This window comes from Girardinichthys multiradiatus, chromosome Y (genome assembly GCF_021462225.1).
Source record: "Girardinichthys multiradiatus isolate DD_20200921_A chromosome Y, DD_fGirMul_XY1, whole genome shotgun sequence".
NCBI lineage: Eukaryota > Metazoa > Chordata > Actinopteri > Cyprinodontiformes > Goodeidae > Girardinichthys > Girardinichthys multiradiatus.
In genome coordinates this window covers 39,793,565-39,810,568 of record NC_061818.1, presented here as the reverse complement: position 1 = coordinate 39,810,568, position 17,004 = coordinate 39,793,565, and the positions used below count along the sequence as shown (strand labels likewise).

Genomic DNA, 17,004 nt, shown 5'->3' with positions numbered 1-17,004 from the left:
TTGTGAGTGACATCATGACCTTCATAAATATTTTAAAAGTTTGTCAGCCAATACATAGCAGATGAATGAGAATTCATCTGCTATGTTCATGTTAAAGCTGTGAACTTTGTTTAGAATGAATGAATTGGTGCAACACTACTTCCTTTTTTATGTCAAACACTTAATAAACCTTTATTTACGTTTACTAAAACAACAAAAATCATCTGAAACCCCGAAAAATTATTGAATGACAAAAGATAAATTACTTAAGAGCTGGAGCCACACAATGTCTACAAAACAGAATCCATGCATTGTCCATACCAGCTTGTGATTGCAGAGTTTCTGGTGTCTAACTCCAGTGGTTGTTGGGCAAGAGTCGGGGTACACCCTGGCCCAGTTCATCACGGTCAAGACACCACAACTCATCAACGATTGCAGAATCCTGCACCCGTTGCAGGTGTGTCAAAAGAGACTGATGCCAAAATAATGAGTTACTATGAGTCTTATTATTTTTAAATTCAGTTTCAATTCAATTCAATTCAGTTTATTTATATAGCGCCAATTCACAACTCATGTCGTCTCAAGGTTCTTCACAACAGTCAGGTTCATACATTCCTATTAATCCTAACCTAACAGTCAGATTCAGTTATTTATTCAAATTGGATAAAAAGTTTTTCTATCTGAGGAAACCCAGCAGATTGCATCCAGTCAGTGACTTGCAGCATTCACTCCTCCTGGATGAGCATGTAGAGACAGTGGACAGTCACTGGTGTTGACTTTGCAGCAATCCCTCATACTGAGCATGCATGTAGCGACAGTGGAGAGGAAAAACTCTCCACTGTCACCAGCCACTTTATGAAGCGCCCCTCGCTAGTACCAGACCCACATTTTACCTTCAGAACAGCCTTAATTCATCAATGTGGTGTAAAGACTCCATGATGAGAACCCCTTGTTCCACCACATCCCAAAGGTCCTTTGGTGACCGTGGAGGTCATTGGAGTTCAGTTCTCATTGTCATGTTCAAGAAACCAGTTTGAGATGATCTGAGCTTTGTTACATGGTCCATTATCCTGCTGGAAGTAACCATTAGGAGATGAGTCCACTGTGATCACAAAGGGATGGACGTGGTCAGCAGCAACATTCAGGTCGGTTGATGGGTTCAAATGAAGCTCAGCTTGTACTGCATCAGTTTTCTAGTGTTCTGAAAGCATCTCAGGCTGGCGCTCATACCGACTCCTCCACTGTTGCTGTCAGGTTTTCATCTATCACATCACCAGCGGTGAAGGAAAGCAGTTTACTGCTTCTTTATTCCCTGGCGTTCAACACAGCAGGAGTTATTTGCTCTTCTGCGTGAGGTTTCGTGTCAAACATTGTCTGCTTTTACTGTATTTACCAAGTCTACTTATTCTCTTAATCATTTGTTGTTTTTAAATACGCTTCATAAATGATTATTTCTAAAAATAATTTTTGACATTTTATGATAATGAACCAAAGTAAAAAAGATAAAAGTAGTAGCTTTGTGTAAGAGAAACGTTTGCATCTTTGGGTGTAGAGAATACAAATTTAAACAGAGAGAGCTTGTCTCTATGTAAAACTAGGAGTACTCCGTTTAGGACAGATAAGCAGGACCGTATATTCAAATGTGAACTAAGAGCTTCAACTGTGAAACAGCTTTCAACCCTGCTGGTGGGTATCTGTTAGAGTCAGGGCAGGAGAATGTGATAATATTGGGTTTAAGCAACATTATTTTTGTTCCAAACACTTTATTCATCATGAAAAGGTTCACTTTTAATGACAATTGCAGACAAAACATTTTGCACTAAAACAAAAATACATCAAAGTGTACTCTTTGCAGGTAATGACGTTAAATTGTAAACTCTTCCATATATAATGCACGCTCCAACAGTCTCTTATACAGGTACTGAACATTTCATACCATCACAGTTTTGCTCATTTCTTGTGGCAGACAGATCCATTTGGTATTTGGCTTCAGCAAGTCCAAACTGGACTGTCGGTATCAAACCGCCATAAGGATGTTCTGCACCCAATTTGACCACCTATAATTTAAAGAAATGTTCATAATTCACTGATAGTCTAAGAGAATTTGGTTTTATGACTAAAATTATTCAAATCTACCAGCAGGAGGTCACTTACAGTTGTTTTAATCAAGTTTCATAATTAGTCATATTTCATAAGAGTCACTGGACCAAACTGGGATCAGAACAAAATTCCATGGGAATAGACAACAATAGGTTTCCATGAAATAATACACAATTGCATTTAACAATTTCTAAGATTTTAGCATTTTATGACTGTCTTGAGCATATGGCATATAAACAGTTTTATCTTCAACTACTCGTACTCGTACTCGTACTCGTCATCTTCCGCTTATCCGGGACCGGGTCGCGGGGGCAGCAGACTCAGTAGAGACGCCCAGACGTCTCTCTCCCCAGACACCTCCTCCAGTTCCTCCAGGGGAAGCCCAAGTCGTTCCCAGGCCAGTCGAGAGACATAGTCCCTCCAGCGTGTCCTGGGCCGTCCCCTGGGTCTCCTCCCGGTGGGACGTGCCTGGAACACCTCCCGAGGAAGGCGTCCAGGAGGCATCCGGTATAGATGCCCGAGCCACCTCAACTGGCTCCTCTCGATGTGGAGGAGCAGCGGCTCTACACCGAGCTCCTCCCGGATGGCCGATCTCCTCACCCTATCTCTAAGGGAGTGCCCGGCCACCCTACGGAGGAAGCTCATTTCAGCCGCTTGTATCCGGGATCTCGTTCTTTCGGTCATGACCCAAAGTTCATGGCCATAGGTGAGGGTAGGAACGTAGACCGACCAGTAAATTGAGAGCTTTGCTTTTCGGCTCAGCTCTCTCTTCACCACAATGGACCGGCACAGCGCCCCCATTACTGCGGCAGTCGCACCGATCCGTCTGTCGATCTCCCGCTGTGTTCTTCCCCCACTCGTGAACAAGACCCCGAGATACTTAAACTCCTCCACTTAAGGCAGGAACTCCCCTCCAACCTGAAGAGGACAAGCCACCCTTTTCCGGTCGAGTATCATGGCCTCGGACTTGGAGGAGCTGATCCTCATCCCAGCCGCTTCACACTCGGCTGCGAACCGCCACAGCGCATGCTGTAGGTCTTGGCTAGAGGGGGCCAGCAGCACCAGGTCATCTGCAAAAAGAAGAGACGAAATCCACTGGTCCCCAAACCAGACCCCCTCCGGCCCTTGGCTGCGTCTAGAAATCCTGTCCATAAAACTTATGAACAGGACCGGCGACAAAGGGCAGCCCTGCCGGAGTCCAACATGCACTGGGAACAGGTCCGACTTAGTGCCGGCAATGCGGACCAAACTCCTGCTCCGCTCGTACAGGGACCGGATGGCCCCTAATAAAGGGCCCCCGATTCCATACTCCTGGAGCACCCCCCACAGGGCATCACGAGGGACACAGTCGAATGCCTTCTCCAGGTCCACAAAACATGTGAACCAGTTGGGCAAACTCCCATGAACCCTCGAGTACCTTGTAGAGGGTATAGAGCTGGTCCAGTGTTCCACGGCTGGGACGAAAACCACACTGTTCCTCCTGAAGCTGAGGTTCGACTATCAGCTGGACTCTCCTCTCCAATACCCTGGCGTAGGGCATCTTCAACTAATAATCTTATTTTATAGAATAATTCAATTCAATTCAGTTTATTTATATAGCGCCAATTCACAACACATGTCGTCTCAAGGTTCTTCACAACAGTCAGGTTCATACATTCCAATTAATCGTAACCATTGAACAGTTCAGTCAGATTATAGCAGCATAACTACAGAGATAACTCAGGATAAACTAAGCCACTCTAACTATAAGCTTTATCAAAAAGGAACGTTTGAAGCCTAGCCTTAAAAGTAGACAGGGTGTCTGCCTCACGGACTAAAACTGGGAGCTGGTTCCACAGGAGAGGAGCCTGATAACTAAAGGATCTGCCTCCCATTCTACTTCTAGAGACTCTAGGAACCACCAGTAAACCTGCAGTCTGAGAACAAAGTGCTCTGTTAGGAACATATGGACCAATCAGATCTCTGATGTATGATGGAGCTAGATCGTTAAGGGCTTTATATGTGAGGAGGATAATTTTAAATTATATTCTGGATTTAACAGGGAGCCAATGAAGGGAAGCTAAAATAGGAGAAATATGATCTCTCTTTTTAATTTTCATCAGAACTCTTGCTGCAGCATTTTGAATCAGCTGAAGGCTTTTCACTGCATTTTGTGGACATCCTGATAGTAAAGAATTACAATAGTCCAGCCTTGAAGTAACAAATGCATGGACTAGTTTTTCAGCATCACTCCTGGACAGGATATTTCTAATTTTGGCAATGTTCTGGAGATGAAAGAAGGAAATCCTAGAAACCTGTTTAATATGGGATTTAAATGACATGTCCTGGTCAAAAATAACACCAAGGTTTTTTACTTTATTATCAGAGGTCAATTTAATACCATCCAGGTTAAGTGATTGACTAAGCAGTTTCTTTTTTAAAGACTCCGGTCTTTAAATGCAAGCACACGATACAAAGTGCCGGCAAAAAACAAAATATTAACATTGATTTAAAGTGATTGTAGAAAACATGTATCACTAGTACAAAGTGATAAAGAGATATACAGAAAGCTTTCAGGCCAAAGACGGTTTACAACTCATTAGAACAGTGTCTAATAAAACATACAAAATATTTCACAAAATAAAATGTTACTAATAAACAAAACTAAGGTTTAGATTAAATTAATATGTTATCTTACGTTGAAGCTCCACCTCACGGGAGACTCCGCCAGGCGTTCCCAGCAGACACTCAAGATTAGTTTGGGTCTGCCAGGTCTGACCGGCATCCTCCCCCACCATCGGAGCCAGCTCACCGTCTGGTAGTGGTCAGTGGAAAGCAGTCGAAGTCCACTAACGACCTGAACACGCCCTCCCCAGTTAAAACCCCCTGATGCCATCATTTGGACCTCTGTCACTTCAGGCAAATAAGGCTAAATTGTATTTTAATGTTGGGATGGTGTGGCCTTTCTATAGAAAGGCAATAAATTCCTAATTTCAACTTCAGAGTCACTGACTCTAACTCAACAACCATCATCCAACACTGCTTTGAAACTTAACTGACCTGCAAGATTGTGTTCACCAGCAACCTTTGCTTTGGACCACCAACCACCTCTCCATTGTATTCCAGGTCTGCAGTCTCCATTTACCTTATAATTGAATTTATTTTTTAACGCATAAGAGCTGTTGCGCTTATTTTTTATCATGTCTATAAAGAGCTTGTGATGCAGGATTCAGTGGCGGGGGAACCCTTGACCCCAATGAGTTTCAGCTATGCCCATTTTAAATAATACAAAAATGTCATATTCTAAACAGTTGTTGATGGAGGTACATTTTAAATTTAGATCTATTCTTAAAATCTAAACGTTTCCAACAGCTTTGTCTTGAATTGATTTTTTCTAAATGGGTTTCTGGACCAGCAGAATATTGAAAAGCAGCATATCTGGGTAAAATATATTTTCAAACATTAGCAGACAACTACATGTAGCTGCAAAAACACTGTATGATTTAGGAAATATTTTATAATGTAATAAGTATTCGTCTAGTTAATCATTCCGGATGTGTGTGGTTGTGTGTTGTGGGGGAGGACGGTGGCCTCTTAATCATTTGTTGTTTTTAAATACGCTTCATAAATGATTATTTCTAAAAATAATTTTTGACATTTTATGATAATGAACCAAAGTAAAAAAGATAAAAGTAGTAGCTTTGTGTAAGAGAAACGTTTGCATCTTTGGGTGTAGAGAATACAAATTTAAACAGAGAGAGCTTGTCTCTATGTAAAACTAGGAGTACTCCGTTTAGGACAGATAAGCAGGACCGTATATTCAAATGTGAACTAAGAGCTTCAACTGTGAAACAGCTTTCAACCCTGCTGGTGGGTATCTGTTAGAGTCAGGGCAGGAGAATGTGATAATATTGGGTTTAAGCAACATTATTTTTGTTCCAAACACTTTATTCATCATGAAAAGGTTCACTTTTAATGACAATTGCAGACAAAACATTTTGCACTAAAACAAAAATACATCAAAGTGTACTCTTTGCAGGTAATGACGTTAAATTGTAAACTCTTCCATATATAATGCACGCTCCAACAGTCTCTTATACAGGTACTGAACATTTCATACCATCACAGTTTTGCTCATTTCTTGTGGCAGACAGATCCATTTGGTATTTGGCTTCAGCAAGTCCAAACTGGACTGTCGGTATCAAACCGCCATAAGGATGTTCTGCACCCAATTTGACCACCTATAATTTAAAGAAATGTCCATAATTCACTGATAGTCTAAGAGAATTTGGTTTTATGACTAAAATTATTCAAATCTACCAGCAGGAGGTCACTTACAGTTGTTTTAATCAAGTTTCATAATTAGTCATATTTCATAAGAGTCACTGGACCAAACTGGGATCAGAACAAAATTCCATGGGAATAGACAACAATAGGTTTCCATGAAATAATACACAATTGCATTTAACAATTTCTAAGATTTTAGCATTTTATGACTGTCTTGAGCATATGGCATATAAACAGTTTTATCTTCAACTACTCGTACTCGTACTCGTCATCTTCCGCTTATCCGGGACCGGGTCGCGGGGGCAGCAGACTCAGCAGACTCAGCAGAGACGCCCAGACGTCCCTCTCTCCAGACACCTCCTCCAGTTCCTCCAGGGGGAGCCCAAGTCGTTCCCAGGCCAGTCGAGAGACATAGTCCCTCCAGCGTGTCCTGGGCCGTCCCCTGGGCCTCCTCCTGGTGGGACGTGCCTGGAACACCTCCAGAGTAATGCGTCCAGGAGGCATCCGGTATAGATGCCCGAGCCACCTCAACTGGCTCCTCTCGATGTGGAGGAGCAGCGGCTCTACTCCGAGCTCCTCCTGGATGGCCGAGCTCCTCACCCTATCTCTAAGGGAGTGCCCGGCCACCCTACGGAGGAAGATCATTTCAGCCGCTTGTATCCGGGATCTCGTTCTTTCGGTCATGACCCAAAGTTCATGGCCATAGGTGAGGGTAGGAACGTAGACCGACCAGTAAATTGAGAGCTTTGCTTTTCGGCTCAGCTCTCTCTTCACCACAATGGAGCGGCACAGCGCCCCCATTACTGCGGCAGCCACACCGATCCGTCTGTCGATCTCCCGCTCCATTCTTCCCTCACTTGTGAACAAGACCCCGAGATACTTAAACTCCTCCACTTAAGGCAGGAACTCCCCTCCAACCTGAAGAGGACAAGCCACCCTTTTCCGGTCGAGTACCATGGCCTCGGACTTGGAGGAGCTGATCCTCATCCCAGCCGCTTCACACTCGGCTGCGAACCGCCACAGCGCATGCTGTAGGTCTTGGCTAGAGGGGGCCAGCAGCACCAGGTCATCTGCAAAAAGAAGAGACGAAATCCACTGGTCCCCAAACCAGACCCCCTCCGGCCCTTGGCTGCGTCTAGAAATCCTGTCCATAAAACTTATGAACAGGACCGGCGACAAAGGGCAGCCCTGCCGGAGTAGTACATGTAGCTGCAAAAACACTGTATGATTTAGGAAATATTTTATAATGTAATAAGTATTCGTCTAGTTAATCATTCCGGATGTGTGTGGTTGTGTGTTGTGGGGGAGGACGGTGGCCTTTAACGGCTTGTTGGTAGAAGCTTTTGTTCAACCTTTCCATCTTTACTCTTGACAAGAAAATGTTCTGTATAAATTGTCAAATGAATTGTAACAAGGTAAATGTAAATAAAACATATCCACAGAGAAGCTCTTTGCCTACATGTGCCAGGGCAGTTTAACTCTACAAAAAGGACATCTCAAGAGGAAATCCGAATTGAGTGATAACCTTTTTTTAAATCAAGGTTGGATCCAGCATCAAAGTAGACCTGTCTCATTGATGTAATAGAAACCCGTGTTGGAAAGATCTTCAACCATCTGGATTATCTGCGTGTCGGGCCGTGTGGGTGGGTGGTTGACCGTTTGTGTATAAATAAGTTAATTTGTGCACAGATATATGTGAGAGAGTTTGTCACCTGGAGTTGCACAGGTGTTAGAGTGACGAGAACGATAGGAAGCCTGCAGCACCCAAGAGCAGCAAATGACAGGTGGACTTGGCTCTGCAAGCCACAGCAGCCCAAGGTCCGCACAAACCAAAGAAGACTGCCAGATTACTTACTAAAGATAACTGACATACTTTACTTGATGAATTTCATGCTCTTGATCATGTGCTTGCTGATTACCATGTGGACCAAACTAAGAGGTCTGAATAAATAACCTCTGGTCAGCTGTATGAAACTGCCATTCAGGTCTTACACAAGCTAACCTTAGCTGAAGGTCCCAGAGTCTCTGACGTCTCAGAGACGTAGGAGATATGAAAGATAAACATGTTCTATGATGTTGTGGCACCTGAAGTGTCCAGTCAGGTTCCAAAGTAGCCAATGAAAGCCTGTGCCACCCCTGTAGCTCCACCCCTCCATACAACCATGGATATAAAATACCTGTGGGATTCTGGGAGCACTTTTCCTAACAAGAGTGAGGAATTATCCTCAGAATTTTCATCACTTTATTCAGACTCTTGTTCCCATGATTATGAATAAAACAGTTAATAAAGTTAGTCTGGTTCCACAGATGAGTTTACAGATATTAAAAGTCAATTTAGACCCAAAACAGCTAATCTTTCTGTTCTTCATGGCATCCAGCCTGACTTGTTCAACAGTTTTTATGTTTCTGTTTCCATTTGAGCAAAAAGGTGGGTTGTGAGAACACTTGCAGCTCTGCAGATGGAACCAGCCTGCTGGTTGGAGAAACTTCTGACACACTCAGAGGACATAAAGAATCAAACATAATGTCCTTTTACAGTTACTGCTGTGATTAAAATGCAGAATCAGGAGTATAAAACTCCTGCTGTGGTTCTGTAGACGTTCTGACCAGCGGCTGAAGATGTCCACCTTACTGATCAGTCCTGATTGATCCTTCCTCAGACTGATCAGAACCCAGACGGTCTGGCCTGAGAACATTTGGGGAATTCTTAGAACAGATCAAGTGCCTTAAACTGGACTCAGACCAGTAACACAGTGTTGGCCAGAATCCGAAAATGATACCAGATGCAAGGAAGAAGATGCTGATTCTCTAAAAATAATTTATCATCTATCATTCCAGGAGTCATCAGGATGGCTTCCCATAAATGCTCCCTCCTGTTCTTCATCTTCATGTTTTCCTCCATCAGAGCTGACGATCCCGCTGCTCTGAAAGTCCGGATCACCAACCACGCCATGAACATGTGTAAGATGACCTACAGTCTAAACATGGAAACAAAGCTGTAAATTCTGGTTATTGAACAGGTATCTAGAGTTTTGGTAACATCATGAAGCTGTTTGTGTTTCCACAGTGAGAGATGAAGCTCAGGCCATGTTCCAGGAGGACATGGCTGGAAGAACGTTTGAAGGCTTCCAGTTTTGGAGCTGTAATGTCAGCAAGTAAGAGACGAGCTCGACTGAACGCCCACTGACATAAAGTCTGATTCCACTAAAGTAACCAGCGCCTGATTCAAGAGTCTAATTCCAGATTTTTGTCCAGTTCAAGAGTTCAAAAGTCTGGTTCTAGAGTACTAACCAGTCTTATGTCTGATGACTGAGTGTTCAAGAGTGTGATTACAGTCAGACTCTAGAGCGCCAACAAGAGTCTGATTCAAGAGTGTGAACTACAGTAGGATTCAAGGGGCTGATTACAGAGTCCGATTTAAAATTCTAATTCAGGTCCAGTTCAACAAACTGATTCCAGAGTGCCAACCAATATGACTAAACACCCTGATTTCAGAGGCTGGTTTCACAGTTCGATTTTAAATTAAATTCTGATTCCGGTCTGATTCTAGAGTGCCAAGAAAGTCTGATTTAAAAGTCTTATCATTTAAGATTTCTCAGCAGAGTCCCGTTCCACAGTCTGTTTCCAGATTGCCCACCACAGTACTGATCTAACACAGGAATCTAATTCCAGAACCTTGTGTCTGAGTCTGATTGCAAAATTACATTCTTAACTCTAATTCTAGAATCTGATCCTAGATCTCAAATTTTTTATATTAAAGTCAGATTACGAAGAATCTGACTTCGGAGTCTGATTCCAGATTTCCATTAAAGAGGGACATTCCAGAGTCTGGCTCCACAGTCTAAATTAAAACTTACACTGAACGTTTGTTGCCATTTAAAGAATCTTCAGTGAAAATTGTCAGAAAACTTTTATAAAAGAAGCTGAGTTGGTTTTAGAGTCCATCATTGAAGACCAACTCACATGGACCAATCAGTTTACTCTGACATTGTTAAGAGCTGATATCTGTTCTGGAATTAGTTGAACTGGGTTAGAAAATCAGGCCTCATTGTGAGGAACACCTCATCGGTTGCTCTCTTCAAAATGATGATGAAAAGGAAGCTTCAGGTTCTGGTTGGAGGGTCGGTTCTTCATGAAGCTCAGTGAGTGAACATCTTAAACATGAACTGCATCAAAGTGTCTTTTCTTCTCTTCTGTGCTCAGTGTGAACTTAACTGAGGTCAGCGTCAATCAAGCTCATCTGCAGTTCGTAGAGAACTACGGCTTCCAGTTCATGATCAAGAACTTCAGCTTTACCTTGAACTTTAACAGCACCAATTGTTCTTGGTAAGTACTCAGTCCAGTCTGGTCCAGTTTGACAGAAGCAGCAGACTGAGGGTCCAAACTGTTGGGGAGTTCAGTAACATCAGTGAACAAACAGATCTAATGATGTCCTTAGATAATCTGGTCAGTGATGTGTTGGCTGATCCAAAGCAGAAAGGAAATGATTAAACTCCTCAGACTTTACTCCACAAGAACCCACTAAAAGTCAAATTCCTGCTGTGTTTAGTATTTCACTTTAAGCTGCAGCAGCCAAAGCAGACTTATCTGATTTCAGAAAGCTTTGACCATGGTCCTGATCATTGTGAGTGAAGTGGTCTGTAACGCTGTTGCAGGTTACCCGCTGAAGTCAGCATTACAGGCCTGTCTGCCACCATGGAAATTGGTCTGACCAGGAATGAAAACAGACTGGCAGCCAACATGAGGACTTGCCAGGCTTCAATAGACCGAATAAGATTTGTTGGAACGAGTCTACCCAGGTAACCGTCATCTGGACTATAGATTCTGGGTCTGTGAAGGTTCTAATTTCTTTCTTTCTTGCTTGTTTCCAGGATTATTAAGGCGATAGTTCAGTGGGTTCTGGCTCCATTTGTGAACAATGTGGTTTGTTTCCATCTCTCTGAACCTGAATGTTGAGTCACATTGAAGTTAATTAGAAATGACACTTACTTGCTGACCAGAGATCATATACCTGAACCACCTTTAAAAGCAGCCAGTGTTTATTGAGCAGTAGGAAGGTTAACAGGACTCTCTATACTCTCTGGTTACAGTTCTGCCCCGTACTAAAGGTAATCGGCCCGTTATTGGTCAACAGGAAGCTAAACACAATTCCAATGGTAGCAGAGCTCCTTCCAAACTATGGCATCGGCTTCAACTATTCCCTAACCAGAGACGTCGAAGTAACAACCACAAGCCTGGACATGTCTTTCAAAGTGAGAAAAAAAATGACTAAATCTTTGGGTTATTATTTTAAATAGAGGAGGGTTTATTACGGATGCTCAGGGTTTTATCAATGTGACATGCTTACCTCTGTACGGTACAAAATACTGAAGACAAACTGAATATTTTTATCCTACTGGAAACACAAACATCTCAACTTGCAGCCTGCATGAAATGCAGTTACTTGTCACATTTTTCCTATATATATTGAAGGGATGGACAATATGAACACATATTTACAGGTAATAAATCTTAATATAAAAAACTATTTGATTCCTTACAAAACATTGACTCTAAAAATGTGTTAATCTCTATTTTTCTGTTAATTATGCTTAGTTATGATTCTAAAGCAGCTCATCAGTTTTGTGCTGTGTGAGTCAGAAACCTCATGCAGAAGCACACCTGGAACTCTTAAACAATTCATTCAGCCTCTGACATGAAACCCAAAAGAAAAATGTCAAACTGAGTTCAAACAGGAAGCTAACTAAAAAAAAGGTTTTCAAGAAAAACAAAACAGAATGAACTAAAGGAATACACCTAACAATGAGCACATAGAAAGAACTGATGTGGCAAAACCCAAAAGGGAACAATTAAACAGAATATGGCAAAACCTTTTGAACATAACCAAGCAAAAATGCTAAAGAACATGAACACAAAGGAAAACCAAAACCTAACACCTCTGGATAGTGAAACCCAGAGGGTTAGTAGGGAGACAGCCAAGGGTCATGCAAGAAGAGGCAGAGATAAGATACCTTAGGGCTGGGTTAGGCTGGGTGTTCAGGGCACAGAAACAGAGTTGATGTCCAGAGATCAGAAGCTTGGTAGAAGTCAGATGAGGGCAAGACAGGAGAATCCGTGCCACAGCAACATGGTTGTAATGAGGAGCTCAAACAAGGGCAGGAACAACTGCTGGGCATCTGCTTTAGATATTTTAGACACTGGAGAGACTGGAGAGCGCTAAAATAGGGGAGATTATAGGTGAGTGAAATCCCGCTGACTGCAGCAGTGGAGGTGGTTGTTCTCACAGCGGAGAGCAGGGTGACTCAGAAGTAGGACATGCTGAATTACTTATTAAAAGATTAAAATGAATAATCAATTGAGTTTATGTACATGTTTTCAATTTACATCAAATAAACAAACCTGATCCACACAAACAGTCATTTGCCCATGTGTTGAATTTGGCCTTTAATAAGAAAATGTCTATTTCAGTCATTAGAGATTTGACTTGGACAGTCAGACCAGTGAGAGGTCAGCAGACAGATGATGACTGGCTGTAACGCCAGACAGCACTCCCAGCACTGAATAGACCTTGGAAGGGGTTACCACGAGGCAGGCTGGTCTCACCATTGAGGAACGGGGTGACAACCTGTCAGAGCTGATGGATGCTGGCATGTTGTTCCTCAGTCAGTTTTGTTAGTTTCATGATTACAGCATCCAGCGTGTCATATGTGCCAGGTCCAGGCGTACAGGCAGCCACAGCCCCCTCCTATGGCGAATGGTGGCATGGAGCCGGTTTTCACAGAGGACGCCCTGATGGCATACGTGGGCATCTCTGAGTTTTTCTTCAACTCTGCTGCCAGATCCCTCTATGAAGCAGGACTCATGGAGACAAATTTCACTGAGGTGAGGAGAAGCTCCATTATGTTGGCGTGATAAAACATCGGCAGAGAAAACTGACGAGGTTTAAACTGATTATATAATTTTCTTGTTTGAGATTAAGAAATCCTTCGTCTTTTATGCCAGATAAACTCAACGGCTTCAAAGATCATTTTAAAATTCAAGCAGTTCTTCACAGTGAGTAGAATCAGATTTATACCAAAAAAAATACTGATGATATTCGAAAACAGGGGGAATCCATCGCTGAGCTCCTGTTCAGTATCAGTCCTTCTGAAGCCAGGACTGAAGCATGATGCTGTGTTTTCACAGCAACCGTGGAACCTGAAACAACCTCTTGAAGCTAAGGTGAACATCACTGAGGTACCCAGCATCAGCATCACGCGTGATGGTGTCTTCTTCAACATGAGACCCAGAGTTACGGTCATTTCTCCTGGAACTCGAACACCCAATGTCTTCTCCTTATCTGCGGTAACACAAACAGACCCACAGAGGAGATTCAGGTGGACCACCATACTCTTCCTCTTAATTATCTCCATTTCTGCTGCAGGTGTGCCCCATCAGCTTGATGGTTACTGTTGAGGGAAACCGTCTTACTTTGCCTTCTAGAGATGTCAGGTATGAGAACACACAGGAACATGGAGGGTTCTTGGACCTTTCAGACACTTGAAACAGTTTCTTCTCTTTTCCAGATGTCGACTAGTAACCAGCAATGCTTTTAAACGGTTCTTGGTAAGAATGTCTCTTCTTCGTCTGTTTGCAACCACATTCTGACCTCCCTGCAGTAATCACTGAATACTGAATTCTGTGTTGGTGCTGAGCAGGTGGCACCTCTGAATGCTCTGCTGAACAACAGAGCCAAAGCGTTCCTGTCAGGTGAGATGATGGAGAGCAAACACACTGGCTGACCAGCAGAGATCCAACCTCAGGAGGAGGTCAACACAAGTACAGTTTTCAGACTTAGAAAGTCTGGGTTCAATCATCCAGATTCATTCACAGATTCATTCCGCCTCTGACAGAGATATTTAGACACATCAGAGTGGGCAGATTAAACCCTCCTGATCCAGTCCTGATCCATTAAACTAACCTGGGTCAACAGTTCTCCAGGCTTTCTAAAAGTCTTCCAGAGTTTCTCTTAGGATCTTGGCTGCTTTCCATTCATCTCTAGTCCAGTCCATGATTTTTATGTCATTGCACATGTACATTACAACAAAATTTGTCCTCTGCATTTAACCCATCCCTTATAGGGAGCAGTGAGCTGCCATTGTGCAGCGCCCAGGGAGCATTCTGGGGCTAAGGGTCTTGCTCAGAGAGCCAGAGTAGCAATCTGTAGGATACGAACCCGGGCCCTTGTGTCTCCTCTGGAACGCAAACCTCCTGCTCTAACCACTTGACCACCACTCCCCTCTGACCTATGACCGATTCCACCTCAAAAGGGCTCCGACTATTCCCAAAGAGCTGCCAGCTGTACACTTGAAATCTTGATGATCAACTGAAGGCTGATGTTAGGTCCTGCAGCAGAGTGTTGTTGGCTTTGTTGCTGTTCCTGAAAGACCGGACTGTCAGACATACTTTTTCTGCTGGAAATGAGTGTCCTAAGGTTTGTTCCTGCTTTTCATGCTCTTGTGGTCAAGAGCGGTACTCCTGACCCAGATCTGCTGTCTGTCCGATGGTTCATTGCAGCAACCTACTAAGTTGAGGGCAGTTGTTGCCACAAGTTGAATAAAACGTAGTACTAACCTTGACTTTGGTAACTGCAGGGTTACAGTGCTGTTCAGGTTTCACAAATGGGTGATGATGACCAGACAATCTGGACGCAAACTGGATGAAAAGAAGAACCCTCTGGCAGACCTTCAGAAAACCTGAGTAAAACTCAGCCGACCCGGTTCTGATGTGGAAACAGACAGTGGTGAATTGGAGATTTCTGACCAGTTTAAAATAGAAGCTGCAGCTGAAACCACGAAGGAGAAGTGTGGACAGAGATGTTATTATTAGGTGACCAGCTGAGCAGAAGCTTAGAGTCAGACGGATGAAGCACAGCAGGCAGTCATCCAGAACCAGCCAGCTACAGACAGATCCATTAAAACAGCTTCAGAAGGTGATGATACTGAGAACATAAACTGTTTGTGCAGGCTTGTTTAGTAATGAAGTGAAGATTCCTGTTCCTGAAGGAGTGAACTTCACCCAGGGAAACATCCGATATGAAAAGGTGAGTCTTTCTGGAACACTAAACTATTTTAATTAGAAATCAATCTGCAGGTCAGAATGTGGATTATTGTTAATTGGATCCAGATTTGTTAAACATTTACTTAAATGTTTTCTTCTCTGAGTCTGGACAACGGTTCCTCAATTAACCAAGTCAAGTTTATTTACAGTATATAGCGCTTATTAGCAACAAGGCACTCAAAGCGCTGTACACGAGGAAAAACATTACAATGATACAGAAAATCAAATCCAATGACACTAATAATCCTTGGGAGTTTACTGGTAAGAGCTGGTTCTCATCCAATCTTTCTAATAGAGGTAATTAGCTCATTAAGTCCTCTGTGGTAAGGAATTCATCCTGGGCTAGAAGAAAGATGATAATATTAATCCTGGAGGTCGCTGGTATGAGGCAGTCAGCAATCATTCTGATCCAGGAGGATTTAATTTAAAGTTTTAAGTTAAATGAATCTGTTAATTCAGCAGCTACGTTCTGACTGTGAGGTTAGAACGTTCAGATGTTTCATCCATATTCATACGGCTTCATCAGGAGCTCAGCCTTATAGCTGAGCTCCTGATGAAGCCGTATGAAGAATAGATCTGATGGTCCATACCAAGAGTGTAGTCACAGCTAGATTAAGAAGGTCAACGGTGATGATCAGCTTAGTTTCAAGCTGAGAAAGAGCACTTCGGATGTAATGTATGTCAGTTGTTGCAGAACACTAAGACAGTGGCGAGGTGTGAGGTACAGGGGCAGATGTGATCAGATCAAAGCAGGTTAACAGATGAGGTCAGACAGGAGTACGCATGGACTACCATGTTTGCAGAGAACATTGTGTCAGAGCTGACCTCCACCTCTCCACGAGGAGCCTGGAGAGGTGGAGGTCAGCTCTGACGGAAGGAAGTCCAGATGTGAATGAAAGGGAGATGGGTGGAGGTACTCAAGGTGGGTGAGTTTAAGTACCTGGGGTCAATGAGCCATTGCATTGAATGGCTTTATGATCCCAGGTATCAGAATTAACTGATTTAGTCTTTTTCACCTGATATCAAACTATTTTATGTCAATAAAATTATTGTAAAGGTCTTGAATTGTCAGTTATCCACCCACAGATACTGAGATGATCATCTGTGTGCTGCTAAAGACACTGAAGTTGGCACTAGGACCACCTCGCTAAATATTTCTGCAAACCTTTACTTCCAGCATTGTCTCTCTACTCGTTACTTCCTGTTATTAAACCAATTTCTGTCTGGCCCTCTGTGGCCTTTCCTGCATGCAGGGCTTTGTAGTGGTTGGAGGATCCCTGAGCTTCACCCCAGCTGGGAGGCAGAAGCTGTTGAACTGGGGGTGAGGTCCCGGCGGATGAACAGCCCCGGATGAGCCGAAGACAAGAGCCTTCCTTATCTCCAGCTTTCAGTACCAGTTTTGTTCAGAAATAAAATCCTTCAGCATCTCAAGAGTCTGTTTTCTATCTGAAACACCCGAGCAGAACCAGCCAATAAGAGCCATGGGTGTAGGATACATTTCTGGGGCCCTATGCTCACTTGACCATTAGATCTCTACATGTTTAGAAGACAAAAATAGAG

At 43.1% G+C, this 17,004-nt stretch overlaps 1 protein-coding gene across 1 annotated transcript; it reads left to right on the top strand.

The window, feature by feature from the left end:
- Positions 1–4,982: 4,982 nt before the first annotated feature.
- On the top strand, positions 4,983–16,875 carry LOC124864675 (phospholipid transfer protein-like). The gene is made up of 15 exons (XM_047359547.1): positions 4,983–5,184; positions 9,184–9,306; positions 9,413–9,500; positions 10,549–10,671; positions 11,001–11,144; positions 11,217–11,268; positions 11,436–11,597; positions 13,060–13,227; positions 13,348–13,398; positions 13,531–13,689; positions 13,769–13,836; positions 13,911–13,950; positions 14,043–14,094; positions 15,351–15,427; positions 16,698–16,875. Exons 2-15 carry the CDS (start codon positions 9,195–9,197, stop codon positions 16,767–16,769), a joined length of 1,368 nt encoding a protein of 455 aa, XP_047215503.1. The 5' UTR covers positions 4,983–5,184; positions 9,184–9,194; the 3' UTR covers positions 16,770–16,875.
- Positions 16,876–17,004: the final 129 nt, after the last annotated feature.